This window comes from Staurois parvus, unplaced genomic scaffold, assembly GCF_062004578.1.
Source record: "Staurois parvus isolate SC_StPar_1 unplaced genomic scaffold, SC_StPar_1.0 ptg000127l, whole genome shotgun sequence".
Lineage (NCBI taxonomy): Eukaryota > Metazoa > Chordata > Amphibia > Anura > Ranidae > Staurois > Staurois parvus.
Genome location: NW_028317923.1, coordinates 91,943 through 119,566, shown reverse-complemented (window position 1 = coordinate 119,566; position 27,624 = coordinate 91,943). Strand labels below are relative to the sequence as shown.

General features: G+C 46.4%; 2 protein-coding genes across 2 annotated transcripts in view; one reads left to right on the top strand and one right to left on the bottom strand.

Moving 5' to 3' along the window:
* Window positions 1-1,498: 1,498 nt before the first annotated feature.
* Window positions 1,499-19,361, bottom strand: DHODH (dihydroorotate dehydrogenase (quinone)). Its single transcript, XM_089672437.1, has 9 exons — window positions 19,216-19,361; window positions 17,241-17,453; window positions 15,382-15,581; window positions 13,227-13,309; window positions 11,173-11,360; window positions 10,979-11,092; window positions 7,980-8,133; window positions 2,878-3,037; window positions 1,499-2,781 (listed from the first exon to the last, which is right to left on the bottom strand). The coding sequence occupies exons 1-9, from the start codon at window positions 19,234-19,236 to the stop codon at window positions 2,700-2,702; spliced, it is 1,215 nt and encodes a 404-aa protein (XP_089528563.1). The 5' UTR covers window positions 19,237-19,361; the 3' UTR covers window positions 1,499-2,699.
* A 2,108-nt stretch (window positions 19,362-21,469) lies between these two features.
* The window catches only part of PMFBP1 (polyamine modulated factor 1 binding protein 1), an 86,188-nt gene continuing 80,033 nt past the window's right edge, over window positions 21,470-27,624 (top strand). The window contains exons 1-2 of the mRNA XM_089672436.1: window positions 21,470-21,526; window positions 26,767-26,903. Of these exons, the coding sequence (XP_089528562.1) occupies window positions 21,514-21,526; window positions 26,767-26,903 (150 nt within the window). The 5' untranslated portion in view covers window positions 21,470-21,513. The remainder of the gene's footprint in view (window positions 21,527-26,766; window positions 26,904-27,624) is intronic.

Genomic DNA, 27,624 nt, shown 5'->3' with positions numbered 1-27,624 from the left:
ATTGTGTATGCAGAGCCTGACTCTTGTTCCCGGGGATGACCAGAACTATGAAGGGGGGTGTCTTCACTCTCACCAGGGTGGGGGAAGATTGCCACTGTGTGGGGGGCAGTTGTAGTGGAAGGCTCTCCTGGGTGGGGGGGACTGGGGTATTGTTGGTCAATGTGAGGCTCCTTTCGTGGAGGAGGGGGGTGTTGGTCGGTGTCAGGGTCTCTCCGTGAAGGGTGAGGGAGCCAATTTTTGTGTTGCCTAGGGCAGCATGAAACCTACATACACCCCTGATCGCAGTGGGAGTGGGTACATCTCAAAATTGGATACCCGCTACCCACCCCCCTCCAGCTCCGCAAAGGTGCCAAATCTTTAACAGGGTATGAGGCCTTAAAGAGAAATTTCCCATTTTGGGTGGAGATCCGTTATAAGAGAGCCATACATATTACAATCCAATTGTACAATCTCCTTTACAGTCACCATGGTGACACTGTACTACTTCTGGGGAGTGATGCAGATTTTGTTTTTTGTTTTTTTACACTGATTAAAGGCTGTAAAAGCAATCACTTCTCCTTCTCTCTAGCTGCATTCTTGCAGTCATTGAGAACTACTGTGTGAGCTGTGATTGGTCACAGCTCGTCACATGGTACAAGGCTGTTGTGACTAGCCCTGTACCATGTGACCTCTGTGATCATTCACAGATATAACACGTAGTAAGCAATGATGTCAGGAAGTTACTACTATTCATGTGATCACTGATTGGCCAATCAGTGATCACATGATACACACACAGAGGTCCCGTACAGTGGTCGCGGTGCAGCGCACTCCCAGGGAGAGCGCACATGCAGGGAGCAGGGAAGACGTTTATAAACAGCCACCCGCTCCTGCAATGCAAGTTGTTAAACCAGAGTTCAGTGTCACCTTAACCATTTCCAGACCGCCCGCCAATGTATTGTGGATTGCGATTGTACGCAGCAGGAGTTTGTCAGCAGGTCCAAGCCCATGATTCATGGGTGGGACCTGCTGATCGGCTGTGTGCAATCATAGCCCAGAACTCTGTGTTTACAAACAACACAGAGCTCTTTAACACAGGGAACTGGAATCAGAAACAATGAAATCGGTTACTCAAATATTACACACGTAACACATTGTAGGCACACATTTAACCCCTTAATTGCCTCTAGATGCCAGTGACATTAGTACAGTGACAGTGTATAGTGTTATCACTGGTGATGTCAGCGGCAGTTTTGGTCCTCTCAGCGTCAGATTGCCCGCCGCACTATCACAGTCCCTTGATAAGTCGCTGCTCAACGCAAAAAATATTTATGTTCAACCCCTTGAATTAAAGCTGAAAGTCTTCACTTCAAATTCATTTGGATTGTTTCGTTTTAATTTATTCTGGCGGCATACAGAAAATTGTGCCTGTATCCAAACAAATATATATGGACCTAACTGTATTTCTGCTAAGTCCACTCCTGAATTAAAATGAAAAAAGTAGAGACGAACCAAAATAAATATTACAAAGATGCGTCACATTTTATTACAAGATATTTGCGAGTGATATCGGGACAAAATAACTGACAAAGTCCATTCATTTCCCAAGTTCAAGTAAAGTCTTCAGCAGCGAGCACCATGTAGAAGAACAGAAGCCTAGACTAGATGGAACCAGTAAGGAGATACATTAGCAGCTATAAGAATCTTTCTTTCCTGCAGCTTTCGGGGAACTATAAGTCCCATCATATCCTGACAACTCTGTGCTACTTGATATTGTGAAGAATGATTGATATCCCCACTTCTTATCATTTTAAGAGGAACAATGCACCTAAAAAGGTGCACTGAAAGTGTCTTCAACCCCTCCCCGTCCAACCCAAAAGGAGCTTTATGTACGAAGTCACACTCCCACACCGTAAAAGCCGTACTATTGGAGCAGAGCATTTGGGCTCGAAAAAACGTGCAACCTCCCCCATGGTAAAAGTGCTCAGAACACTTAGTCATCAGGTATGAGCGCTGTCATATGGAGGCCCATGAGGTCTTCCTTGTGACGGAAGTGACTTTTGGGGGTGGAGGGGACCCCTGTTGTTCCTCTTATGTGTAACCCACCCTGCGCCTGTTAGGGGTACAGGGTGGTCTGTCCTGATATTGTGTATTGGTGTGGGGGTTGTTCATTGTTCACTGCCATGTGTTGCATCCCATTGTTCTATTGTGTCTTGTTTGCCAGCAAACTATTATGGGATGTATGTGTCCCTGTATTGTCTGCTGTCATGTGGTGTATCCCTTTGTTCTATTGCGTGTCTTGGTTTGGTGGGGGGTGTTTCCTGCAGCCCTTCCCCCTGATGGGGTGGCCTGCTGATGTGTTTCCTGTTCTTGGTTGTATTTCCCCGCTCTGTGTATATATCTTGTGTTTGTGTTATAATAAAGCAGTTGACTTCCTGTCTTAAGAAGAGTCTGGTGCTATTTCCTGCTTGGTCAGCGGTGGTGTCCGGGGATCTGTGTTCGGACAGGGAAGCGGGAGTCTAATGGAAATACCCTAGCGCAGTTGGGGTCCGGTTCCGTTACACTCCTCCAACAAATACTGCAGCTGGGAGGTGGTGAGAGAGCATGGGTGGACCAGGATACATGCCTGGTGACGGAGGCATGGGCTATGTACAGGCGCTGCCACTTTGACATGATTGGGCCACAATACTGATCAGCATACGTATCCCAACAAGTCTTTCTTATGAGTTAACTGATGAATCCTGAGTTATTGTCCTATGATCAGCGCCCACCGCTTCTGAGACACCGGAAAATCCTTGCTCACTGTGGAGAGAACACAAGGAATCAGGGACGGTGATATACTGACGTTGGTACCATTTGATTGTTTCTAAATGTTACCAATGGGACTTCTTAACTTACATAAGCAATTGCTCCAGTTCCCGTGTCACTTTTCCTACAACCGGAGGTCCTTGATAGGTGAGGGCGGTATACAGCTGGACGAGAGAAGCACCTGCACGGATCTTCTGAAGAGCATCCAAACCACAACTGATACCACCCACTCCAATAATGGGGACCTTGCCTGAGAAAGAAAGGATTAACGGGACAGTAAGGAAGGGAATATGGACATCAGAGCTCAATGTGCCAAAGTGTACGACACCAAAACTTTGCCGCTTTCAGCAACCAGATTTCTCATCTCATTGAAGGATAAGTTCACCTTTCGTAACATTTTTTTTTTTTTTTTTGTGTGCTGTTGGTTTGAGTGTACACTATTTTCACTTCTTGTTGGAGTGTACACAGAATGATTTTTGCATGATTCACGTGTCACCCACAGTTGAGTAAATTTTTGTGCACATACAGTGGGGCAAAAAAGTATTTAGTCACCACCAATTGTACAAGTTCTCCCACTTACAGAGATGAGAGAGGCCTGTAATTGGCATCATAGGGAGACCTCAACTATGAGAGACAAAATGAGAAAACAAATCCAGACAATCACATTGGCTGATCTGGAAAGAATTTATTTGCAAATTATGGTGGAAAATAAGTATTTGGTCAATATGAAAAGTTCATCTCAATACTTTGTTATATATCCTTTGTTGGCAATGACAGAGGTCAGACGTTTCCTGGAAGTCTTCACAAGGTTGGCACACACTGTTGCTGGTATGTTGGCCCATCCTCCATGCAGATCTCCTCTAGAGCAGTGATGTTTTGGGGCTGTCGCTGGGCAACACGGACTTTCAACTCCCTCCAAAGGTTTTCTATGGGGTTGAGATCTGGAGACTGGCTAGGCCACTCCAGGACCCTGAAATGCTTCTTACGAAGCCACTCCTTCGTTGCCCGGGCGGTATGTTTGGGATCATTGTCATGTTGGAAGACCCAGCCACGTTGCATCTTCAATGTCCTTGCTGATGGAAGGAGGTTTGCACTCAAAATCTCACGATACATGGCCCCATTCATTCTGTCCTGTACATGGATCAGTCGTCCTGGTCGCTTTGCAGAGAAACAGCCCCAAAGCATGATGTTGCCACCCCCATGCTTCACAGTAGGTATGGTGTTCTTTGGATGCAACTCAGCATTCTCTCTCCTCCAAACACGACGAGTTGTGTTTCTACCAAACAGTTCTATTTTGGTTTCATCTGACCATATGACATTCTCCCAATCCTCTTCTGGATCATCCAAATGCTCTCTAGCAAACTTCAGACGGGCCCGGACATGTACTGGCTTAAGCAGGGGGACACATCTGGCACTGCAGGATCTGAGTCCCTGGCGGCGTAGTGTGTTACTGATGGTAGCCTTTGTTACGTTGGTCCCAGCTCTCTGCAGGTCATTCACTAGGTCCCCCCGTGTGGTCCTGGGATTTTTGCTCACCGTTCTTGTGATCATTTTGACCCCACGGGGTGAGATCTTGTGTGGAGCCCCAGATCGAGGGAGATTATCAGTGGTCTTGTATGTCTTCCATTTTCTAATTATTGCTCCCACAGTTGATTTGTTCACACCAAGCTGCTTGCCTATTGCAGATTCAGTCTTCCCAGCCTGGTGCAGGTCTACAATTTTGTTTCTGGTGTCCTTCGACAGCTCTTTGGTCTTCACCATAGTGGAGTTTGGAGTGTGACTGTTTGAGGTTGTGGACAGGTGTCTTTTATACTGATAACAAGTTCAAACAGGTGCCATTGATACAGGTAATGAGTGCAGGACAGAGGAGCCTCTTAAAGAAGAAGGTCCAGGTCTGTGAGAGCCAGAAATCTTGCTTGTTTGTAGGTGACCAAATACTTATTTTCCACCATAATTTGCAAATAAATTCTTTCCAGATCAGCCAATGTGATTGTCTGGATTTGTTTTCTCATTTTGTCTCTCATAGTTGAGGTCTCCCTATGATGCCAATTACAAGCATCTCTCATCTTTGTAAGTGGGAGAACTTGCACAATTGGTGGCTGACTAAATACTTTTTTGCCCCCCTGTATATATATATATATTTTTTTTGCACTGATTTAGTAAATACTTATAAGTTTCAGGTATATACATTCATATAATATCTAGAAGGTAATACACTATTATAGTTTAGATTTTTTCGAGGTATCACGAGGTTCGGAATGGAGAATTGAAAGTTGAACTCACTGGATTGAGACACTTTTGGTGGACTATTATTTATTTGATTTTATTGTTTCGGATATTACTTTGGACACTTTTTTGGATATTCACTTATTCTGAATTATTTTAATTTATCTTTGGATATTATTTTAGTTTATTTATTAAGTTAGTTATTTATTCATTATTTGTTTTTGTATTCTTATATATGGGTTTTTGAGTATAAGTGAAGGAAAAGGTTTATTATTATTATTTGCTTTCAAGGGTGAAAGTGTTACTTTTCTTCAGGGGTGATTATAGTGGGAATTTCACTAATTTTAGGGTAGAATTTGCCGAATGATTATTGATAACATGTAACATGTTAGTGTAGGACTGGCCCCCCCATACCCACCAATCCCCCCCATTGTGACAGCTAGCAGGGGATCTTAAACAATTGTGACAGCTAGCCCACCTGGCAGTGTCATTCATTCACAGAGTTCTGTGACTGGGAAACTACAAATCCCGACAGCCTTTGCAGATGCCGGTATGTAGTTCTCAGTGAACTGCAATGACGCTGTAATAGTTCATCGAGTCTTCCTGTCAGTGTAAGGCTAGGTTGTGGCCGTGCGGACCGCGATTTGTACGGGCAGGAGAGCCCATTCATTTGAATGGGCTGCCGTGGCCCAGGACACACAGGAAAAAAGTCCCTGCACTATTTTTTAAATCACAGCCTACACGGGAACAGAGTTCCCAGTACAGTTGTAATTTCCAGTGCGGGTGGTGTGTCATTAGGATTAATTGGCACCCCCCAGTGGATCCCGCATTCCTCTGTGTGGGTGGTGCGGCTGCCGGTATTTGTGCGGGTCCCACATTCCCCTGTGTGGGCAGTACGGCTGCTGGTATTTGACTGACAGCGGCAGGACCCAACGGCTACCACGGTTCTCAGACGAACCTCTGGAAGAGCAGAGAGGGGAAGAGCAGAGCTGCTGCTGACGGGCACAGAGCTGGATCAATACAGGGATTAGGTTAACCACTTCCAGTTCGGACACTTCCCCCCTTCCAGTCCCGACACTTTCCCCCCCTTCCAGTCCGGACACTTTCACCCCCTTCCAGTCCGGACACTTTCCCCCCCTTCCAGTCCCGACACTTTCCCCCCCTTCCAGTCCCGACACTTTCCCCCCCTTCCAGTCTGGACACTTTCCCCCCCTTCCAGTCCCGACACTTTCCCCCCCTTCCAGTCCCGACACTTTCCCCCCCTTCCAGTCCCGACACTTTCCCCCCCTTCCAGTCCCGACACTTTCCCCCCCTTCCAGTCTGGACACTTTCCCCCCCTTCCAGTCCCGACACTTTCCCCCCCTTCTAGTCCCGACACTTTCCCCCCCTTCCAGTCCCGACACTTTCCCCCCCTTCCAGTCCCGACACTTTCCCCCCCTTCCAGTCCAGACACTTTCACCCCCTTCCTTCCTGTCCAGTTCAATTTTCAGCACTATCACACTTTGAATGACAATTGCGCGGTCATGCAACACTGTACCCATATTAATTTTTTAGCATATTTTTGAGACAGATAAAGCTTTATTTTGGTGGTATTTATTCACCGCTGGGATTTTTATTTTTTTTGCTATATAAATGAAAAAGTCCAAACATTTTGAAAAAAAGTGTTTTTCTTATAAAATTTTGCAAATAAATAATATTTCATCATAAATCTTGGCCAAAATTTATTCCGTTATCTTTTTAGTAAAAAAAAAAAATTAAAAAATAACCCAAATTAGTTTAAAACCAAAAATTATAGTTTTTAAACTTTTTTTCTATATTTTTATTTTATTTATATTATTTTTTTTACATACTGTCACCCTAGCAGTACAGTGTCACCATAGTGACACTGTACTACTTGTGGGGGGTGATGAAGATTTTTTTTTTTTTTTACACTGATTGCTTTTACACCCATAAAGGCTGTAAAAGCAATCATTTCTTCTTCTCTCTGGCTGCATTCCTGCAGCAATTGAGAAATGCTGTGTGAGCTGTGATTGGTCACAGCTTGTCAAATGGTACAAGGCTGTTGTGAATAGCCCTGTACCATGTGATCTCTGTGATCATTCACAGATTTCACACGTAGTAAGCAATGATGTCAGAAGTGACATCTTGCTTACTACTCTGCATGTGATCACTGATTGGCCAATCAGTGATCACATGATTGGGACTTCGCACAGAGGTCCTGTCCGACAATCGGTGTTCCACTGTGTACGGAGGACACAGCGGGCACCGGATCGCAGTGCTGTGCGCTCCTAGGAAGTGCGCACAAGCAGGGGGCGGGGAGGCCGACCTCGCACTGCCACCGTCCAGCCGTTTATATAAAATGGCCGGACGGGAGGTGGTTAATATTTGGGGGGGGGGGGGGGGACGCTTCTGAAGGTTTTTCTACCTTAATGCATAGAATGCAGGTAAAAAAACTTTATGGCTTTTTTTTTTTTTTTATGGTTGAACTGGATGGACTTTTGTCTTTTTTCAGCCAGACTAACTATGTAACTAACCGCTTTAATGTAAACTTGTTCAAACAAATCCCTGAACCCATCCACACCATCCAATGTTTGCAGTTCTCTACGAATTCCAGTACTTCTGGGTATGGGGAAGTATGTAACGTGTTACTGGTCTCCCCACAGTGTAGCATTGGGGCTGATCACCCAATCACCAGCACTGTCACATGGGGGAAGGGGTGTCAATTGTTGATAATACTCAATGTTATTGTCAATTGCTGGTGGCTTTGTGGGTGTGACGGCAGGGAAGGAGTGATAAAAATGTAGTCACTGTAGGGTGCCTAGGACAGGATTGAGGGGTCATTTGGAGATTTTGGGTTTTTTTTGGACAGTTTAAAAAAAAAAAAATCAAACTTACAGACTGTGCAAGACCCACAGACAGTTCTCTCTTTCAGACACTTTGGCCAACACATTCTCCGGTAATCTCACCTGAGGTCAGCGCGTACATCTCTCTCACGGTTTCTGTTGCCATGTCTCGAAGTGGAACTCCACTCAGCCCACCGACCTCGCCACTCTGGGGGTCCTTGAGGGTGTCGGGGCGACTGACTGTAGTGTTGGTAACAACCAAACCATCAATACCTAGCTGAGGGCAGCAACAATAAAGTAATATTAAAAGATGCCTAGAGATGGGATTTAAAATGACAGAAAAATAACCATTTATCATTTAAAATAGTAGTAACCCCCCAAAATGTATAAAATTAAGGGGGGATATGATCTCCATGTATAATACATAAGGGGGGGATATGATCTCCATGTATAATACATAAGGGGGGATATGATCTCCATGTATAATACATAAGGGGGATATGATCTCCATGTATAATACATAAGGGGGGGATATGATCTCCATGTATAATACATAAGGGGGGGATATGATCTCCATGTATAATACATAAGGGGGGATATGATCACCGTGTATAATACATAAGGGGGATATGATCTCCATGTATAATACATAAGGGGGGGATATGATCTCCATGTATAATACATAAGGGGGGATATGATCTCCATGTATAATACATAAGGGGGGATGTGATCTCCATGTATAATACATAAGGGGGGATATGATCTCCATGTATAATACATAAGGGGGGATATGATCACCATGTATAATACATAAGGGGGATATGATCTCCATGTATAATACATAAGGGGGATATGATCTCCATGTATAATACATAAGGGGGGGATATGATCTCCATGTATAATACATAAGGGGGGGATATGATCTCCATGTATAATACATAAGGGGGGATATGATCACCATGTATAATACATAAGGGGGGATATGATCACCATGTATAATACATAAGGGGGGATATGATCTCCATGTATAATACATAAGGGGGGATATGATCTCCATGTATAATACATAAGGGGGGATATGATCTCCATGTATAATACATAAGGGGGGATATGATCTCCATGTATAATACATAAGGGGGGGATATGATCACCATGTATAATACATAAGGGGGGATATGATCTCCATGTATAATACATAAGGGGGGATATGATCTCCATGTATAATACATAAGGGGGGATATGATCTCCATGTATAATACATAAGGGGGATATGATCTCCATGTATAATACATAAGGGGGGATATGATCACCATGTATAATACATAAGGGGGGATATGATCTCCATGTATAATACATAAGGGGGGATATGATCTCCATGTATAATACATAAGGGGGGATATGATCTCCATGTATAATACATAAGGGGGGATATGATCTCCATGTATAATACATAAGGGGGGATATGATCTCCATGTATAATACATAAGGGGGATATGATCTCCATGTATAATACATAAGGGGGATATGATCTCCATGTATAATACATAAGGGGGGATATGATCTCCATGTATAATACATAAGGTGGGATATGATCTCCATGTATAATACATAAGGGGGGATATGATCTCCATGTATAATACATAAGGGGGATATGATCTCCATGTATAATACATAAGGGGGATATGATCTCCATGTATAATACATAAGGGGGGATATGATCTCCATGTATAATACATAAGGGGGGATATGATCTCCATGTATAATACATAAGATAATACATAAAGGGGGGATATGATCACCATGTATAATACATAAGGGGGGATATGATCTCTATGTATAATACATAAGGGGGGATATGATCTCCATGTATAATACATAAGATAATACATAAAGGGGGGATATGATCACCATGTATAATACATAAGGGGGGATATGATCTCCGTGTATAATACATAAGGGGGGATATGATCTCCATGTATAATACATAAGGGGGGATATGATCTCCATGTATAATACATAAGGGGGGATATGATCTCCATGTATAATACATAAGGGGGATATGATCTCCATGTATAATACATAAGGGGGGATATGATCACCATGTATAATACATAAGGGGGGATATGATCTCCATGTATAATACATAAGGGGGGATATGATCTCCATGTATAATACATAAGGGGGGATATGATCTCCATGTATAATACATAAGGGGGGGATATGATCTCCATGTATAATACATAAGGGGGATATGATCTCCATGTATAATACATAAGGGGGGATATGATCTCCATGTATAATACATAAGGGGGGATATGATCTCCATGTATAATACATAAGATAATACATAAAGGGGGGATATGATCACCATGTATAATACATAAGGGGGGATATGATCTCTATGTATAATACATAAGGGGGGATATGATCTCCATGTATAATACATAAGATAATACATAAAGGGGGGATATGATCACCATGTATAATACATAAGGGGGGATATGATCTCCGTGTATAATACATAAGGGGGGATATGATCTCCATGCATAATACATATGGGGGGGATATGATCTCCATGCATAATACATATGGGGGGGATATGATCTCCATGTATAATACATATGGGGGGGATATGATCTCCATGTATAATACATCAGTGGTCCATATAGTGAAGTTATTCCCCCTGAGGTCATCACAGAGGACAAGGGGGCGCTCTTTATGTCTGGAGGAAAAGAAATGTAATCTCCAAACACGGAAAGGTTTCTTCACAGTAAGAGCTGTGAGAATGTGGAATAGACTCCCTCCAGAGTTGGTTGTGGCCAGCTCAGTGGATTGCTGTAGGAAAGTCCTGGATTCTTTCTTGGATACACAGAATATAACTGGATATAACATTTATAGGGAAAGTTGATCCAGGGAATATCTGATTGCCTATCGGGGGATCAGGAAGGAATTTGTTTCCCTGGAGGAGCAAATTGGATCGTGCTTTTCTGGGGGTTTTTTGCCTTCCTGTGGATCAACTGTGGGTGTAGGATTATAATTTTTTTTTTTTTAATGGTTGAACTGGATGGACTTTTGTCTTTTTTCAGCCAGACTAACTATGTAACTATACAACAGCAGCTTACCTCTGTAACCACACTGGCGATGTCTTGCTTATCACGCAGAGAAAGATCCGGTGCGATCTTCACCAGTAACGCCGGCCTATGGCCAGTGGGCAAGGCATTCCGTGCGCTCACTACCTAGTGGGAAAACATTGGACTGAAACTCAACCAAAGACATTGACATAAACTGCTACACGCAAAAGCTAACATTTCCACACCTTGGCCAGCAGGTGGTGCAGCTGCTCTCTGCCTTGCAGGTCCCTAAGCCCCGGCGTATTGGGACTGGACACATTGATAACCAGATAGTCAGCCAGCGGGCCCAGTTCTCGCACCCCTGTTGTGTAATCAGCAGCTGCATCTTCTGACGTCTTGTTTTTTCCAAGATTTATTCCAAGCGGCATTCCCTCTAAAAGAATCAGGACGCGGTATCAGAGATGTGCCTAGGCACGGTGCAATTACAGACAAACACAGAAGGAAGGGCTTGGCGACTTCAGCTTCACTTTATGGCATTTAACCTCTTCACGCCGGCTGAATGCAAATGTCCGGCATCCCGGGCTCTGGGCCTAGACGTCGAGCGGCCGCACATTTGCGTTCTATTAAAAAAGGACATATGTGCCGAGAGCGCGTGCCCTGCCCTGTCCCAATCGAAAGAGGAGATCAGGACCTTTCCGTGAGTACCGGACATGTGTGCTGGGAGCCAGCACACATGTCCGGTACTCACGGAAAGGTCCCAATCTCCTCTTTCGATTGGGACCTTTCCCGATCATGTGACGGTGCGTCATGGCAGTCACATGACCCTAAACCCCGCCCCGCCTCCTGGCTTCTGAAACTCTTAAAGGGCCGGGAGGCGCCGGCGGGAAGGAGTTAAGCTAATCAGGTTGTCACCAATCAGCCCCAAGGCTGTGATTGGGCAATGAAAGAGTAGCAGCAGGCTGATGAAAGCCTCTCGCTATATTTACTGCCTTCCTGTAAAGCAGGGCTTGACAAATTTGCTTTGAATCTACGAGCCAGCTAAAAAAGTTAGGAGCCAATCTCCAGTATCCAATATTTTCTATAGGTGATGCTTTAAAAGCCCCCTTATAGGTCATTAGTTTAGCGATGTGGAGGAGGTCTGGTGCTGGAATTATTGCTCTGATTCCAGCGTACGCGGCGATATGGAACATGTGTATCGCAATCAACAATTACATGCGTAGACACCCCAACGTGTGCGTTTACATTTGTATGTGGGGGGTGGGGGCATCAAAAAACTTTTGGGGGTTGAGCTTGGATGCAACTTTAATTTTTTACAATTAAGAAGAAAAATTTTTTACTTCACTTTTTTTCTCATCACAGACAAATCTGTCCCCTAAGTGATGATTTTTGATGACAGGTTCTCTTTGATCAGACTCGTACATTTTTTTCCCTCTACATGTACTCTAAAAACGCTAACACTCCTAAACGCCTCTGAATGCTATTACCAGCATTTTCTGAGCTTAAAGAAAACGCTAGTGTGCATGGAGCCTGAATGGATGTGGAGAAGATAGCAGATAAACAGGTACAACTTATGCAGGATTTGTTTCATCTCTGTGTATTACTTGAGGCCAATCACTTCACTGGGTATATGGAAGGGTTTACAACCACTTTAAAGGATAAGTTCACCTTTGGGAACATGTTACATGTTCCACCTGTTTGTAGGGACAACGTCCGCTTCCGATTGCCTAGGCGATCGCAGTGGAAGAGGGAGGGGGTACCTGTCACATTCTGGTACCCGTTCCCCAAAGGTGCCAATCCTTAATGGTGATCGGGGGACAAAGCGTTAGGCCGGCCATACACGGGTCGAAAATCGACTGATTTTTCATCCGAAAATCGGACCAAAGACTAATCAGCCGATTTGCACTCTGTTATTGGGTCAATGGCATCGGACGATTTTCGTGGTTCCTCCCCTTTTCGGTGATCGGGCATGTTGGAAAATTTGTGAAAAACGACCAATGTTCGACTCAATGATGGTCAAATCGTACGATCGTTTTTCCAAAAAGAATATGCGTATGAGCCGTGACCTGGAAGGAACAGAAGTTTCGCCTGTTATGTGGGGTGGACTTTATAACTTGGTCAGCCGATTTTCGAAATCAATGATGGCGCCGGTGGATTACCCAGCGAACAACTTTTCCGATTTTCGGACGAAAAATCGTTCAGAATTCGAACCATGTATGGCCTGCGTTACAGCGGAACTTCCCCTTTTGGGTGGAACTCCACTGTAAGTGTTAAAACAAAGATAATGCTGAGGTCTCCTTACCAATTGTCAGCTTCTTCTGCTTCTCTGTCCTATTGAGGAGTCTCTGGCGAACCGCCTCTATGCCATGACTGTTAAACCCGTACCTGGATATGGATAAATACATTATGTAATAAAGCCACATATGCGGTATAACAAAAACAAAACAAAAAAACAAAAACACTTTTTTCATTTTTAAAAGGGTAAATAAATGAGATTTGATATGCGTTCCTCATACTAATATGTATACAGGTAACAGTGTGCCTGAAGAAAATGTAAGTACTTAACCCCTTCCAATCCGGACACTTTCCCCCCCTTCCGGTCCGGACACTTTCCCCCCCCCTTCCAGTCCGGACGCTTTCCCCCCCCCTTCCAGTCCGGACGCTTTCACCCCCCTTCCAGTCCGGACACTTTCACCCCCCTTCCAGTCCGGACACTTTCACCCCCCTTCCAGTCCGGACACTTTCACCCCCCTTCCAGTCCGGACACTTTCACCCCCCTTCCAGTCCGGACACTTTCACCCCCCTTCCAGTCCGGACACTTTCACCCCCCTTCCAGTCCGGACACTTTCACCCCCTTCCAGTCTGGACACTTTCACCCCCCTTCCAGTCCGGACACTTTCACCCCCTCCCAGTCCGGACACTTTCACCCCCCTTCCAGTCCGGACACTTTCACCCCCTCCCAGTCCGGACACTTTCACCCCCTTCCAGTCCAGGGCAATTTTCAGCTTTCAGCGCTATCACACTTTCAATGACAATTGCGCGGTCATGCAACATTGTACCCATATTAATTTTTTTGAGACAGATGAAGCTTTATTTTGGTGGTATTTATTCACTGCTGGGATTTTTATTTTTTTTGCTATGTAAATGAAAAAGTCCAAAAATTTTGCAAAAGAATAATATTTCATCATAAATCTTGGCCAAAATGTATTCCGTTATCTTTTTAGCAAAAAAAAAAATAAGCCAAGTTAGTTTCTAACCAAAAATTTTAATTTTTAAACATTTTTTTTACATTCATATATATTTATATTATTATTTATGTGGGGTTTTTTTTTTACGTACTGTCACCCTAGCAGTACAATGTCGCCATGGTCACACTGTACTAATTGTGGGGGGTGATGAAGATTTTTTTTTTTTTTTTTACACTGATTGCTTTTACACCCATATAGGATGCAAAAGCAATAATTTCTCTTTCTCTGTCTGCATTCTTGCAGCCATTGAGAACTACTGTGTGAGCTGTGATTGGTCACAGCTTGTCACATGGTACAAGGGTGTTGTGAATAGCCCTGTACCATGTAATCTCTGTGATCATTCACAGATTTCACACATAGTAAGCAATGATGTCACAAGTGACATCTTGCTTACTACTTTGTATGTGATCACTGGTTGGCCAATCAGTGATCACATGATCGGGACCTCGTACAGAGGTCCCGTCCGACGATCGGTGTTTCACTGTGGGAGGACACAGCGGGCACTGTATCGCAGTGCTGCGCGCTTCCAGGGAGCGCGCACAAGCTGGGTGCGGGGAGGCCGTTTATAAACAGCCACCCGCCCCTGCACTGCCACCGTCCGGACGTTTACATACAACGGCCGGACGGGAGGTGGTTAAACCACCAATTCGATTCAAACCCCAAAGTCTAAAGGTGAAACGTTCTACAAGAAGCAAAGAGAGTAGAACCTACACAGCACAGGGGTCAGGAAGGGCACTAACCCGGGGGGGGGGGGGGTGTTCGGGATTCTTGCTGCAATAGACAACGTGGGTCTCAAATCGAAGCAGACTTTCATCTTACCCCCCTCACATCCCCTTCCATCTATGTTTTTTTTTTTCTTAAAGGATTAGTTCACCTTTTGGACAAAAATAATAAATGCTTTTTTTTTTTGCAGTTAAAAACGTTGCTAAACACTAATGCAAAAACGCTAAAAAAAACCTGAAAAGCTCGCTTTTTTAACTTAACTTTACACAGCACCAGCGTTATCAAACCGCCCCGTCTGCATGAGGACTCAACGGAAAAGCTGGTTTTTTTTTGTTTGTTTATTTAAAGGCACCACGATGAATAAAAAACAAACAAGCACTAAGTAAACGGAGTGAACCCTCTTATATTAGCAGTTTGTCGGATCGCATCGGTTGCTCACCATTCGGGTTCACTTGTTGCCTGAAATTGTTCCTTAGTACCTTTTACCTGTTGATAACGGCTTGGTCTTGCCCTAGACGAAACACTCTTGGCTTTGGATTCCCGTCCTGAGGATTTGGTGTAACACTTCCGACCTCTACGAAGCCAAAGCCGATTCTGAAGAGCCCGTCCACAGCCTCTGCGTGTTTATCGAAGCCTGCAGCTAATCCCACCGGGTTCCTGAACCTGCAGCCTAAAACATTCACCTCCTGGGGAAATAAAGCTCCAGTAAGACAAAGGGAAAACATAGGAGCAGCACTGTATGTATGAAAAGTATACATCCCTGTCCCCTGCCTGCCGGAAGCTCAAAAAAGCTGTGTAGATGCTATACTTACAAAAGCTGTGGAGGAGATAAGTCTGCAGATAAACAGGTACAACTTATGCAGGAGAATTTGTTTCATCTCTGTGTATCACCTGGGGCCAGTCACTTCACTGGTTATATGTAAGGATTTACATCCACTTTAACCCCTTCACGCCAGCGCCTCCCGGCCCTTTAAGAGTTTCAGAAGCCGGAAGGCGGGGTTTAGGGTCATGTGACCGCCGTGACGCGCTGTCACGGCGGTCACATGATCGGGAAAGGTCCCGATCGAAAGAGGAGATCGGGACCTTTCCGTGAGTACCAGACATGTTTGGTGGGAGCGCGCAGGGCATGTGCTCTCGGCACATATGTCCTTTTTTAATAGACCGCAAATGTGCGGCCGCTCGGCGTCTAGGCCCAGACGCCAGGAGGCCGCACATTTGCGTGCGGCCGGCGTGAAGAGGTTAACCTGCTGGCCCTTTAAGGGGTTTGTGACGCTGGGAGGCGGGGCAGGGTTTAAGGTCATGTGACCGCTGTGACGGGCTGTCACAGCAGTTGCATGATCACTACTTGTGATCGGGACCGTTCACTGAGCTGCCGGGAGCGCGCAATCTTGCACATGTTTTTAGGTGTGCAAATCCACGACCTCTCAGCATCAAGGCCCAGCCGCCGAGAGGCCGCATATTTGCGTACAGTCGGCGCCAACAGGTCAAGTCAGGCAGCCCCTATACTTCCCTCATGGCAGAGTCACTTTGATGTAACCACTTACCTTACAGCAGTAGTAAAGTCTGCTTTATGACGTGTACCTACAGGCAAGGCTATAATAAGACCTACCTGTAGGTACAGGTCAACTTTAGGAGATATTCACATTTGTAGAGGCCGGTGACGTCGGCGGTGCATTGCACTGCACTCTGAATGGATGGCATACCGGAGAATCCCGATTATTGAGAGCGCTGTGCCGCGGCCGTGACGTCATCGCGGCCCGACCATTCAAACATCCGGAAACCGCAAACCCGGAAGGAAGGCCAGGTGAAGATGGAAGTGCCGAGAGCCGTGACAGCGTGCCATTGGAGGGCTGTGTTTTAATGTAAGTCTGCGCTGCATCCTAGCACAGTATGGCCTAAGCCGCTCGGGGCCCCAATTTGTTTTTTAATACCGGTTTAACCACTTGGCTATAGCCGAATGGCGGCTACAGTGCGGTTGTCCAGTTCTGGGAGTGCGTCATATGACATCCTCCCAAAACCCACCCTCTCACGCGCCCCCAGCGGCGCGCACCCGCTGTCCTACGGACACAGCTGATCACGTGATGTGGTAAAAGGCCAATCGTATGGCTTTCTCTGCAGAGAGCTGAAGAAGCCAACTTTCAGCTGCTGCAGAGAGAGAGCCATACAGGGGATCAGTTCCAGTAATTGCCCCCTACCCCGCGCTGATTGCCCTCCCTGCCCACATTCGATCCACCCAGCTTCCTGCCCCCCCCAGCTGGCTTGGGCCCCGTACAGGAGAACCAGTGGTACCCCCTTATCCACGGCCCTGATGACCATACACACAATATTAGTAAGCCAGTACATACCAGACGTTGTGACTCGGGTTGCGTGCATCTCGGGAGCAGCCCCAGCGCTGCAAACCTTATAGACAGAGTGTGCGCCCGTTCCGGGGATATTATCTTCTGCAACATTGGCATCAATTGTTCGGCGTAGAATCGTTCGTCACCTTTGATGGTAAGGTAAGAGGAGACCAGGAGCCCTCCCCCACAAAGAATGATGGCCGCATCCTTCAACCGGCGCTGAAACAAAACAACAGAAAATGCATTGAGCAGATAATATCAGGAGACGGCTCCACAAACACTAATGCAGGCCATAGACGGGTCAAAAACCGTCCGTTTGAAAAAAAAAAATTGGTCGTTCAATAGACCGACGTTACCACCAATGGTTAAAAGAAAAAAGAAAAAAAATTTGGCGGACTTCCGTCTCGTCTACGGCCGGCATTTAATTACTTCTGTCCCTGCAGAGAGCTCCGCTATTATATTTTATATGAAAAGTCTTGCGGTTGCAACAATGTATCCATTTGTATCAATTTCAGTTACAGATGTTTTTATTCGGATACAAGTAGATATATTGTTGCAACCGCAAGACTCTTCATATAAAATATAATAGCAGACTGGAATTCTTCTCTTTCTTCTTCCTCCAGGTCATGGCTCATGCGCAGATTTTTTATCGGTAAAACGATTGGCCGGTTTGCCCATCATTGCCGGGAAAATCGGCCGAATTTTCCAACTTTACCGATAAAAAAAATGTGCCCAAACCCCGAAAAACAACCGACCAATTAACCCACTAACGGTGCGAAAATCGGCCAATTTTTTTTTCGGCCCACAAATCGGACGATTTTCAACCCGTTTATGGCCTGCATAAGATTTTGCAAAATCCAATCTGGATTTTTTATGTTTCTGTGTCAGCAGTGGGGTCCTCCTGGGTCTCCCCCCATATTTCTGTGTCAGCGGTGGGGTCCTCCTGGGTCTCCTCCCATATTTCTTTGTCAGCAGTGGGGTCCTCCTGGGTCTCCTACCATATTTCTGTATCAGCGGTGGGGTCCTCCTGGGTCTCCTACCATATTTCTGTGTCAGCTGTGGGGTCCTCCTGGGTCTCCTACCATATTTCTGTGTCAGCGGTGGGGTCCTCCTGGGTCTCCTCCCATATTTCTATGTCAGCAGTGGGGTCCTCCTGGGTCTCCTCCCATATTTCCGTATCAGCGGTGAGGTCCTCCTGGGTCTCCTACCATATTTCTGTGTCAGCAGTGGGGTCCTCCTGGGTCTCCCACCATATTTGTGTGTCAGCAGTGGGGTCCTCCTGTGTCTCCCACCATATTTCTGTGTCAGCGGTGGGGTCCTCCTGGGTCTTCTCCCATATTTCTGTGTCAGCGGTGGGGTCCTCCTGGGTCTCCCCCCATATTTCTGTGTCAGCGGTGGGGTCCTCCTGGGTCTCCTCCCATATTTCTGTGTCAGCAGTGGGGTCCTCCTGGGTCTCCTCCCATATTTCTGTGTCAGCAGTGGGGTCCTCCTGGGTCTCCCACCATATTTCTGTGTCAGCAGTGGGGTCCTCTTGTGTCTCCCCCCATATTTCTGTGTCAGCGGTGGGGTCCTCTTGTTTCTCCCCCCATATTTCTGTGTCAGCAGTGGGGTCCTCCTGGGTCTCCCCCCATATTTCTGTGTCAGCAGTGTGTGAACCTAGACTGACTCCACGTGGATTGTGGGAACTGATCACAGGACACCAGCGCTCTCCCAACTGCAGCCCCAGGGGGTGGTTGTACAAACTCCCATTTGGGGTGATAATGTGAACATCAGAACAGGCTGATTGGGCATTTATTCAGCTGCAAGGCAAATTATAATTTTAGCACAACTGACAACCTCAAAGATATGCTGGGACTTGTAGTTCCTCTGAAGTCAGTCTATCATGGAGGAAGATCTCCCAGAAACAGGGATATAGGAAGGCCGGATCTGCAGGCAAAGCTACACTACAATCCTATGAATGGCTCACAGAACACAGGGTTACCTTCACATGGGCTCCCAGCATCTTCACTTCCTGTGGGCGTGCTGTGCATTGGTCACATGACCTGATAGCAGTGAGAGGCAGCCATGATTGATGTGGGAAAGCATTGATTTTTCCCAAAGTAGTCCTGTACTCAAAAGTCTAAATATGTGTTCCCTCATGAGAAATACCGAGAGAGGGAAATTGTGGCTGAGCTGAACCCTGAAGACTCCACCCAGAGCATAGAATTCATCAGCAGAAGTTGTGGTGCATTTCCTGGCATATGCTAATACTCATCCCTGCTTCTGAACATCTCCCTTCCCTCCTGACCTGACAATCTGCAGATCTGTCATTCCTCCGCTTCTGCTGCACCCTGCTCCTGCAGTGGATCTGTCATTCCTCTGCTTCTCCTGCATCCTACTCCTGCAGTGGATCTGTCATTCCTCTGCTTCTCCTGCATCCTACTCCTGCAGTAGATCTGTCATTCCTCCACTTCTGCTGCACCCTGCTCCTGCAGTGGATCTGTCCTTCCACCATTTCTGCTGCATTCTACTCCTGCAGTGGATCTGTCCTTCCACCATTTCTCCTGCATCCTACTCCTGCAGTTGACCTGCCATCCCTCCACCTTTGCTGCATTCTGTACATTGTGTGTCTAAAGCTGACAGGCGGACTTCCAGTTGGGTGGCTCCGCTTCCACTCGATTGCTTCCACATCCTCCCGCTTGCCCATCTGAGGGCCCGGGGCCAACATGGCAGGTGTCGGCGGGTGGAGGGGGGAGAGGAGAGTGAACACACAATTATTATTTTATTACTTTTTTAGGTTTTAGGGGGTTAAGGTTATAGGTTCATTTTTATTCATTTATTATTACAAGTATTTATTTATGATTATTTTAATATATTTGTGTATTTATTTTACATGTATTTATTAATTTAATATTATTATTATTACCCTAACAAATAAATAGAAAGAAAAAAAAGAAAATAAATAAAATACTATAAATAATAAATAAAATACTATAAATAAATAATAATAAATAAAATACTATAAATAAATAATAATAAATAAATAAAATACTATAAATAATAATAAATAATAAATAAAATACTATAAATAAATAAGCAATAAATAAATAATAATAATAATAATAATAATAATAATAATAAAATACTATAATAATAAATAATAAATAAAATACTATAAATAAGAAATAATATACTATAAATAAATAATAATAAATAAAATACTATAAATAAGAAATAATATACTATAAATAAATAATAATAATAAATAAAATACTATAAATAATAAATAAAATACTATAAATAAATAATAAGAAATAAAATATTATAAATAATAAGAAATAAGAAATAAAATACTATAAATAAATAATAAGAAATAATAAATAAAATACTAACCCCAAACCAAACCCTAACCTAACCTTAACTCTAACCCCTTACCCTAACAAAAAAATAATAAATGAATAATAATAATAATAATAAAAAACTAAAAGCTGATGGCAAAACGTCAGCGTTTTTCGTGCACATTTTAGCACGATTTTTGCGCATTTTTATACAGTGTTTTTAGCCATTTTTGAGCTTTGCATTTTTGTTTATTAGCCAATAGAGAAAAATATAATCTATTGCATCGTTTGTTGCTATTTTTTTCTGTGATTTTTTAAAATGTGCATGAAAACCGCTGAAAAATGCTTCGCTCAGAACGCAGCCTAACACACATTTCTAGCGTATTTCTAGCGTTTTTCCGCGTTTTCTGTGCGCATTGCAGAGACGGTCGTAGTGAATGGCGCCGATAGGCCGCCCCGTGCAGGTTCCCCCCTCCCCCACAGGTCTTGTCCCATTGGACTCCATTGCACTCAGCACACTGGCCGGCTGTGGAGGATTCTGGACATTCCAATACATCCTGGAACGACCGTTGCTGCATTGTGTATTGTATCCTCTGCCACACCTCCAACCGTCCTCCCAGCCACCAAGCGGCAGCATGTCTCCATGGTAACAGGACAAAACGCTTCCTCTTCCCCTCTACCAACCTTCCCCGGCTGCTCACTGATTGGATTTAACACCTGCCGCTCAGCCGTACTCCATTTCCATTGGCCAGCTCTATGCTCAACGGCAGGAGAGAAGGTGAAAGCCGTTTCCTAGGCGACTGGGCTCTCACCCAATCTTGGGAAGGTGGAAAGAGCAGGCTCGCGGTGATTGGTCCTTGCTGTCAGGGAAGTGGGCGGGACGCTCGCTGTGGTTGGAGAGGCGGCTTGTCAGTCTGATGGTCAACCGGTTAGGCTGCGCTGAGGGATGAGGGAAGCGAGAGATGGGAGATGCTGGTGAGCCCCGCGATGCTGTGTGTGTGTCTGTCAGTAGATTCCTACATCCGAGATGGATGTTTTGTGTGTTAATGGCTGAGGGGGAGTTATCAGAACCGTGCACGGCAGCCAATCAGCTTCCAGCTTTCATTTTTTAAAACTTAACTGAACAAACTCAAGCTGGAAGCTGATTGGTTGCGGTGAATAGGTCCACCAGATTCTGTCTGCTCTGGTTTTAATACCCCCCCATTGTGTTTGTGATCTTTGGCGGAATCGCGGCGATTCTGCCAAAATTGCAAAACGCTGCGCTAAAATGAGAAACCCCGAAACGGGCGGACTGACCATTTGGGCTCTCGGGCACTGCCAAGGGCCCGGGGTCAGTAGGGGGCCCCATGAGATGCCCCTGGTACCTTTCATAGGCTTTTTTAGGTGTGGTTTGAGTGTGGGCGAGGACACGGGCCCCATGATCCCCAATTTGCCCGGGGGCCCCATGAGTTGTCAGTCCACCACTGCGGGGGCCCCATGAGTTGTCAGTCCGCCCCTGCGGGGGCCCCATGAGTTGTCAGTCCGCCCCTGCGGGGGCCCCATGAGTTGTCAGTCCGCCCCTGCCCCCAAACCGCTCGTTCAGGCGCCGTTCATTTTATTCATTTCTTGAACTTTTGGTTGCCACGCGTTGCCGCAACTGCAGTGCGATTTATCGTGCGTCAGTACCGCGCCGCACTTTCAGGTGCCATTCAAGCGAACGGCGCCCGAACACACGGTTGCGCGGTTTCCGATTTTAGCAGATCATTTTGGAAATCGCAAATTCTGCCCGCGATTCAAAAAGCCGTAGTGGGAACGGGGCCTGAGCATCGGCGATCTCAGGCAGAGTCACCGCGGTTCTGCCCGGCGATTCCAAAACGCTCCGCAGAGACGACGAATTGCGCATCACTTGTTCAGGTTTTCAGTGGCGTCAAAACGCGGCAAAGCTTGTCGCCCAAAAGAAGCTCCTGCTTTTCTGGAGGGGGGGGGGCACAGGGTTTGCGCAATGTGGTTTGCCGCAATTGCAGCGTGACAATAATGGGCAGAACCGCATTGCGTTTTGGTGCCATTGAAAATGAGCGGCACCAGAACGGGCGCGGTGCGATTTGTCGTTTGGGATTGCAGAAGAATGGCGGCGATTCTGCTACAAAACGCGCAGAGGTGAATGGGGCCTTATACACTCCGATCCGCCATACTGTTCGGACCGATGAGAGGTAAAGCCAATAACATGGATGATCTCCTTACAAAGGCGGCTGAAAGTGGGCGGGATATTTTAGGCAGCAAGTGAACATGTTGTCCCTGAAGTTGAAAGCAGAAACAATGGACAAGTGTAGGGATCGGAGGGACCTTGACAGAGGCAGAATTGTAATTGCTGGGTGACTGGATCAGAACAACTCCAAAACTGCAGCTCGTGTGGGATTTCCAGTCTGCGGTGGTCAGGAGTGGTCCAAGGAAGGAGAACCAGCCAACCAGGGACAGGGACATGAGCGGCCAAGGCTCAATGATGGAGGTGGGAAGGAAGGTGGGCCTTTGTAGTCCGATCCAATACAAGAGCCACTGGAGCTCAAATTGGTGAAAAAGTGAATGCTGGTTCTGATAGAGAGGTGTCAGAACACGCAGAGCATCGCAGTGGGCTGTGTAGCTGCAGACTGGTCAGGGTGGCCATACAGTCAGCAATGGACACATGAGAGTCAGAACTGGACCACAGAGCAATGGAAGAAGGTGGCCTGGCCTTAGGAAATCAAGAATGGTTTGAGGATCACAGCAATGAGTTTGAGGTGTTGACTTGGCCTCCAGATCTTAATTCATTGATCGTCTGTAGGATGTGCTGAAAAAACAAAATCCGATCCATGGAGGCCCCACCTCGCAACTTACAGGACTTGAAGGATCTGCTATTGACAGCTTGGTGCCGGATACCACAACATGCCTTCGGAGTTCTAGTGGAGTTTTGGGGAGTCGTTATAATGTAATGGCTCGTTGGCATATGTGCGGCTCTGGGGCGGGCAATGCATATTCCTCCTATGATTGGCTGTTTTGACAGCTTCCTGGCAGGATAGCACAGGTGGGTCCAAACACACCTGAGCTCATCACTACTATGCAAAACAAATAGTACTGTTCAGTATGGTAATGGTGGGTATGGTAATGGTGGGTATGGTAGTGTCCAATATGGTAGTGTCCAATATGGTAGTGTCCGGTATGGTAATGGTTAGCATGGTAGTGTCCGGTATGGTAATGGTTAGCATGGTAGTGTCCGGTATGGTAATGGTGGGTACGGTAGTGTCCGGTATGGTAGTGTCCGGTATGGTAGTGTCCAGTATGGTAGTGTCCGGTATGGTAATGGCTGGTATGGTAGTGTCCGGGATTGGTAATGGTTGGTATGGTAGTGTCCAGTATGGTAGTGTCCGGTATGGTAGTGTCCAGTATGGTAGTGTCCGGTATGGTAATGGTTAGCATGGTAGTGTCCGGTATGATAGTGTCCAGTATGGTAGTGTCCGGTATGGTAATGGTTGGTATGGTAGTGTCCGGTATGGTAATGGTGGGTACGGTAGTGTCCGGTATGGTAGTGTCCGGTATGGTAGTGTCCAGTATGGTAGTGTCCGGTATGATAGTGTCCAGTATGGTAGTGTCCGGTATGGTAATGGTTAGCATGGTAGTGTCCGGTATGGTAATGGTTAGCATGGTAGTGTCCGGTATGGTAATGGTTAGCATGGTAGTGTCCGGTATGGTAATGGTGGGTACGGTAGTGTCCGGTATGGTAGTGTCCGGTATGGTAGTGTCCAGTATGGTAGTGTCCGGTATGGTAATGGCTGGTATGGTAGTGTCCGGGATTGGTAATGGTTGGTATGGTAGTGTCCAGTATGGTAGTGTCCGGTATGGTAGTGTCCAGTATGGTAGTGTCCGGTATGGTAATGGTTAGCATGGTAGTGTCCGCTTTGATAGTGTCCAGTATGGTAGTGTCCGGTATGGTAATGGTTGGTATGGTAGTGTCCGGTATGGTAATGGTTGGTACGGTAGTGTCCGTTATGGTAGTGTCCGGTATGGTAGTGTCCAGTATGGTAGTGTCCGGTATGGTAGTGTCCAGTATGGTAGTGTCCGGTATGGTAATGGTTAGCATGGTAGTGTCCGGTATGGTAGTGTCCTGTATGGTAATGGTGGGTACGGTAGTGTCCGGTATGGTAGTGTCCGGTATGGTAGTGTCCAGTATGGTAATGGCTGGTATGGTAGTGTCCGGGATTGGTAATGGTTGGTATGGTAGTGTCCAGTATGGTAGTGTCCGGTATGGTAGTGTCCGGTATGGTAGTGTCCGGTATGGTAGTGTCCGGTATGGTAGTGTCATGTATGGTAGTGTCCTTTATGGTAATGGTGGGTATGGTAGTGTTCGGTACGGTAGTGTCCTGTATGGTAGTGTCCTGTATGGTAGTGTCCTGTATGGTAGTGTACTGTACGGTAGTGTCCGGTACGGTAGTGTTCGGTACGGTAGTGTCCTGTATGGTAGTGTCCTGTATGGTAGTGTCCTGTATGGTAGTGTCCTGTATGGTAGTGTACTGTACGGTAGTGTCCGGTACGGTAGTGTCCGGTACGGTAGTGTTCGGTACGGTAGTGTCCTGTATGGTAGTGTCCTGTATGGTAGTGTCCTGTATGGTAGTGTCCTGTACGGTAGTGTCCGGTATGGTAGTGTCCGGTACGGTAGTGTCCTGTATGGTAGTGTTCGGTACGGTAGTGTCCTGTATGGTAGTGTCCTGTATGGTAGTGTCCTGTATGGTAGTGTCTGGTATGGTAGTGTCCGGTATGGTAATGGTCAGTATGAGAATAGTAATGTTCGGTATGATAGTGTTCGGTGTGAGAATGATAGTGTTCGGTATGCAAATTCCTTTTTCATTTCATGTTGTTATTAATACTTTCCCTCCATTTCCATACAGAGCGGTCAGTCCAGCCAGAGTGATGATGAAAGCTGTTAGGACGCACAGGAACTCATTGGAACACAGCAAAGCTTAGAGCGGTCATCTTTTATTCATACCATTTAAATCTTATTTACATTTCTCCGCTTCACTGGGCAAAACAACATGTTCACTCAACTGCCGCCCTTCCCAGCTGCAGATACTTAAAGCGGAACTAACGTTTTGGCAGGTCGGCTCTTACTGCAGAGGAAACTCTATGGGGGGGGATAACGATGACAAATGTACTCATTTCTATGTGTCTACTTACCCAGCTTATACCTGTACCCCTCCCCCCCGCCTCCGCCCCCCATCATGGACTACAGCAGTCCTTACATTTCTGCACTTCCGCATCGCGATGTTTAGAGAACCTACTCGTATGCCGACGTGCCATTGGTCTCTTCCAGGCCGTCGGAAGCCTGCGGGTTTGCTGCATCCCAGTTACTAAGTCTCAGCACCTCGCAGCACATTGCGCATGCGCGGCCGATTCCCATGAATGCACACAAATGCAACTGATTATTATATTTGGCATCCACCAGAAGCTGGCGGCATTTCTGCGCACGTGTGAAAACCCGCCACACGCGCATCACAAAGTTGCAGCTCAGTAACCCGCTGCCTTCTGGGACAGCTGTGATGTAGCAATCCCAGAAAGGTCCAAAAGCAGACACTGTGCATTGGGGTCCACGCTCCCACTCCAGCACCCCTCTCAAATGTTGACACGGAACTGCTGTGGCGGCCTCCACTGTTATGGGCGGCCTCCACGCCGCTGCAGGGTGAACTCACACACAGAAGACCGCGCCTCAGCATGGAGGACGGGCCTGAACGGGCCCCGATAGGTGACATTGTCCATATCTTCCTGTCAGGGGCAGACTGACAACTCATTGGGCCCCTGGGCAATAGGGGATCATGGGGCCCCTGCAGGGGTGGACTGACAACTCATGGGGCCCCTGGCAATAGGGGATCATGGGGCCCCTGCAGGGGCGGACTGACAACTCATGGGGCCCCCGGGCAATGGGGGATCATGGAGCCCCTGCAGGGGCGGACTGACAACTCATAGGGCCCCCGGGCAATAGGGGATCATGGGGCCCCTGCAGGGGTGGACTGACAACTCATTGGGCCCCTGGGCAATAGGGGATCATGGGGCCCCTGTGTCCTTGCCCAGACTCAAAAAAGCTTATGAAAAAGGTACCAGGGGCATCTCATGGGGCCCCTTACTGACCCTGGGCCCTCGGGCAGTGCCCGAGTTTCCAAATGGTCAGTCCAGCCCTGCTTCCTGTACATAAAACATGTTTGCTGATTTTGCAGGTGATGGAAAGACGGTGATCCAAGGCAGCCAGAGCTCAGACAGAAGCTGGGCAGCTTCCACAAACGTTCACAGCTTGTATGAAGAACGGCTCCAGAGGATGAGCAGCTTGGGCATTGGGAGGCATCATGAATCCAAGGTCAGTGATTGGCAGGTGACCCACAAGTTTCTGACACCATGAAGTTGTCCTCTCTTCCTCCGATTCCTCCTCAGATCTGGAAGCATTGGCCTTGTGGAGCATTCAGCCGTCCCGGCCTACCCGTCCAGGCGGTCTGCTTTTTGGCCCAAAAAAAGCCTGTCCAGTTATCTGTAGATCCGGGAACAGTAGTTCATGTGAGCAGACAGGCCTGGAGCTCTCATTCCCCAAAAGGTAGACGTTTTGGTGTGTTGCATCAGAGAGGTGAAGTTAGTGGTGAGGTGAGGGTGACGCTCTCCTGTGACACCTAGCGGGGGATCTGCTCCCTTCCGATTCGCTGTCGCTCGAAGCTCCAAAATGCTCAAACTTAAAAAATCAGTTGCTCTCTATGGTGTTCATGGGAACAGGTGTGGACAGGCACCATTGACAATTTATTTTTTTTTTATGTTTGAGTGTTTTTGGAGCTTCGAGCTTCAAACTACAAATCGCTGAAGTGTGAATGCAACCTAATTGGGGAAAAAGCCGACAGGCTGGTTGTAGACGACAGACCAACTTGTGTACAACCAGGGTGCCCATACATGGATCAAAATTTGGCCGGTCCCTGCCGAACTGGCCGGCTTCAGGGCTACCTAGTCTTGTTGGCCATCTAATCCTCCAAGTTTTTATGGGTTATAGCACAGAACTTCCCTCTGCACCCCCCGATGTCCTGGAATGGAACGTGTCA